Source organism: Microtus ochrogaster, chromosome 6 (genome assembly GCF_000317375.1).
Source record: "Microtus ochrogaster isolate Prairie Vole_2 chromosome 6, MicOch1.0, whole genome shotgun sequence".
Taxonomy (NCBI): domain Eukaryota; kingdom Metazoa; phylum Chordata; class Mammalia; order Rodentia; family Cricetidae; genus Microtus; species Microtus ochrogaster.
The window spans coordinates 83,447,508-83,451,529 of NC_022013.1; the positions used below are offsets into that span (position 1 = coordinate 83,447,508).

The window sequence follows — 4,022 nt, forward strand, 5'->3', positions numbered from 1 at the left end:
TGGTATGTATGCCGGGGGCCCAGAGAGATCAAGAAAGCATCAGAAACCCTGGAGCTGGAGTTGCAAAGACTTACATACCTACTGCTGTGTGGGTGCTCAGAATCACAGATCCTCTGGGAAAGCAGCCGGTGCTCTTAACCACTGAGTGATCTGTCTAGCCCTTGAGTACAGTATTTTAAAGAGATGGCCAGTGAGCAGGTTAAGGCACTTGGCATCAAACCTGATTGCTTGAGTTCAATCCCAGGACCCACATTGTGGAAGGAAAGAACTGACTCTTCCACATTGTCCTCTGAGTTCCATAGAGTGCTGTAAAGCACGCACACACCACACACATACATATATAAACATAAGTGTAATAAAAAATGTTAAAGGTTTTTTTTTAACGCCTGTATTAGTTTTGCCATAGAGATGTTTTGTAGTTTATGATGAAATGGATGTGGTTGTACATTCCAGTAATCCCAGTACTTGGGAGCTAGAGACAGGAGGATCAGGAGTTTAAGGTTGTCCCTCTGCTGCACAATGAGTTTGAGACCAGCATAGGCCATGTGAGACCTTGACTCAAAAGTCCCATTACACTATATTATCTTGTGTTCACTGGTAATTTTATTAAAATGTAGTCCTAAATCATTTTTCAGTGACTAGAATGCATTTTTTATAATTTTTATTTTTATTTTATGTGCATTAATGTTTTGCCTGCTTGTATGTGTGTGTGAAGGTGTCCAATCCTCTTGAATCTGGCCCCTTGGAACTGCAGTTATAGGCAAAATGTTGGGAATCAAACCCAGGTCCTCTGGAAGGACAACCAGTGCTCTTAACTGCTAAGCCGTCTCTCCAGTCCCAAGAATGCAATGTTTTTAAAGTACATCAAGGTGGCTTTCTAAAGGTTTCATCTTACAACTTAAGTTTGCAGTGGCCATTTAAAAATAGCTTAGCTGACCTGGAACTCATTGTGCAGACTGGCCTTCAGCTCACAAAGGTATGGCCTGCGTCTGCCTCCTGCTTGCTGAGATTAAAGGTGTATACATGCCACAACATCCGGCTTAAAATTTCTTTCAATAATTAGCATCCAATAAGTACAAAATATTTTTCCTATTTGTCTTATTTGTATCTTTTTGTTTCTTCTGGGTAGGCTGTGGCAAATGAGTCTGGACTAAATTTTATATCCGTCAAAGGCCCTGAGTTATTAAATATGGTAAGTTGTGTGGCAGCAGCTATTTAATTAAGATAAACCATGATGAGTAGGTGCTCTCAGATCAATTATGACACTGGAAGACTGAGTTTGCTATAATATACAGGGTTTGTAAATGCTTTCTTGAATAAATCTATTAACCTACAAGCAAGTTTCTGCGCCTTTAAAAAGTAAAATGACTTATTACAGTTATTAACATTAAAATGTATTCATGCTATTTATCAGACACTTCAGATGTTTTTATTCTTGAATATCCTTGTGAAATATGAATTGTTCGTGTGTGTGTGTGTGTGTGTGTGTTATACGTACGCATGTGTATGGAGGCCAGGGGTCTTTCTTCCTTATGTGTTGTTGTTTGGGACACTTCCACCTTGTGTTTTGAGACAAGCTCTCTTACTATGACCTGGGGCTTATGAGACTATGCTACTGACTAATGAACCTCCTCTGCCTCCCTAGTGCCCAGCTTTTTCAGTTAGTGCTGGGAACTGAACTTGAGTTCTCATGCTGTGTGGAAGCACTTAACAACTGAGCTATCCCCAACTCTGAGTTATTTCTCCTCGTGTGGAGAAGCTTTATAGCTGGCAGGGCTTGTCTATTGGAGTAGGAAGTGTTGAAATGCTGTGTCTTCTGCACTTACATCAAATTTAAGAGACTAAATTTCTTATTTCCTGCCACCCATATGTACAGTATAAAGGTTATTCAGTGTTTGTAACATATTTAGGCAACAACAACAGCAGTAGTTTATTTTAGTGTTAGTTTATTTTCTTGTCATTCTGACAAAATAACAAAATCAGGTCTGTTGAGGGTGGTGTGACCATAGACCTGACAAAATAACAGAAACAACACAAGGAATTTATTTTCATTGTTGTGAAAGGTTCTGGCCACCATGGTAGAGATGGCATGGTGGGACAGCTTAGATTCTAACCTATGAGGTGGAGCCGTTCCACTCAGTTAATTTTCTCTGGAGACACTCTTAGACATCTACTGAGGTGTGCTCTCCCCAGTCTCCGAGAATATTCTAAATCCAGTCAAGTTGACAATGAAGATTAACAGTATATTCATCCTGCTTGTTCAAACAAAGCTCTTTCTTTGGGTGCCAAGGATCAGATCTAGGGCTCTGGGCAAGCTAAGTTTGCTCTCTCATTAGCAACTCCCATCTTTTATATTTTTCCAGTATTACAGATAAAAATCCCAGCCCCTGTCTGTCTGTTTGTCTGTCTGTCTGTCTGTCTCTGTCTTTCCTGGTGTGTTTGACTTTTCCTATAAAAGTTTATTCTTAGGTATTTCTTATGGGCTTTTATGTACCTGTGTACATTTATTTAGTTGTTTATTTTTAAATTTCTAGAGTATGATGTGTTATAAAGAGCCTTGATGGAAGTAGTTTGGTAGACGATGAAGTTGGAACAGGTTGCAGCTAGATACTAAAGAGCCTTTATACCAAACTAGAATTTAGGTGCTGTGTTCAGAATAGATGCTAATGGATACATTAATTAAAGCAAGAGTAAAGCATTTTGAAGACGAGATTTTTAAATTAGTATGAAATAGGTCAGGAATATAAGGAGTTATAGATTATGCACCTTAATGTATCATTATCACTCAGTTTGGGGGGAGAGAACAATACATTTGAGGCTTGCTGTAGACCCTCCTTAATCATGTGCCCCAGTCTCAGCTTCGGTGTTTGTTCCTAGTCAGCTGGCTGGGGTCCTTTTCGGCCTTTGTAGGCATGGTGAGAGGACTGAAGAAGCTCTTTTGTCTGACAGCAGTCAGGAGTCCTTGGCCTTTTGCAATAGTCTGTGTTAGAGTTTGCTGTGTGTCCATGCGCAGGAGAACCACTTCTGTTCCTTGTGCCATTGTTGATGCTTCTGCCACTGTGTATGTGCAGGTATTCCTCTTCTGCACATACCAGTGCAGCAAGCTGTGTCTCTGGGTTTGCTTCCTGGCACACTTAGCTTCACTTCTGTCACTTAATGAAGTTTAAATCCATCCCTTTGGAACTTTAGGCTAATCTTTCCCTAACTTAAATTGACATTTTATCTCCCTAGCCCTGATAGCTTTTCTTTAAAAATGTCTGGTCTGGGGACAGCAAGATGGTAAAACCAGCTAAGGTTAACCCGGAAGATCTGTTCAGTGCACTACCTCCCTACCGGCGTGTACCACCACTGCCAGGAGGCTGTCTATTTTTTAAGAGGGGTCTTTGCTGTGTAGTTCCGGCTGGTTTGAAATTAGTGATCATCACTCCATCTCACTCTGCAAATACTGAGATTATAGGAGTGTGCTACCACCTTCAAGACAGCTAACTGCCTGTTTTTATATGTCAAAATGATTTAATACTAGCAATTGCATATGGTTTAATCTAATACTTTTTAGAACTCTTAACATCTGTATGACTTCAATTTTTAAATACTTTTTAAAATTTAATTACAATATTTGATCCCTTCCTGAAATTTCCGCTATTCAACCACTCCGTGCCTGTCCTGTGTGCTCTCTCAAATTCTTGGTCTCTTTATTAATTGTTGTTTAATGTTCCTAAATATATAAATACACCGTATCTACATAATATAAAACTACTCATGCTGTCATTTGGTATTCAGCCCCGAGATTGAACTGAATCTTCATTTTATCTCCTTTCTGTGTCTGTTCAGTATGTTGGTGAGAGCGAGCGTGCAGTGCGACAGGTTTTTCAGCGAGCCAAGAACTCAGCACCTTGTGTGATATTTTTTGATGAAGTAGATGCTTTATGTCCTCGAAGATCAGACCGAGAAGTAAGTATTGAAGATTTATTTATTTATTTATCTAAAAATATTTATTTATTTATTTATTTATTTATTTATTT

The 4,022-nt window shown here is 39.2% G+C and overlaps 1 protein-coding gene across 1 annotated transcript in view; it reads left to right on the top strand.

Annotated features, from left to right (window-relative positions):
- The window catches only part of Nvl (nuclear VCP-like), a 52,442-nt gene that overhangs the window by 30,197 nt on the left and 18,223 nt on the right, over nucleotides 1-4,022 (top strand). Inside the window, exons 16-17 of the mRNA XM_013346966.2 lie at nucleotides 1,130-1,192; nucleotides 3,832-3,951. Coding sequence (XP_013202420.1) covers nucleotides 1,130-1,192; nucleotides 3,832-3,951 — 183 coding nt within the window. The remainder of the gene's footprint in view (nucleotides 1-1,129; nucleotides 1,193-3,831; nucleotides 3,952-4,022) is intronic.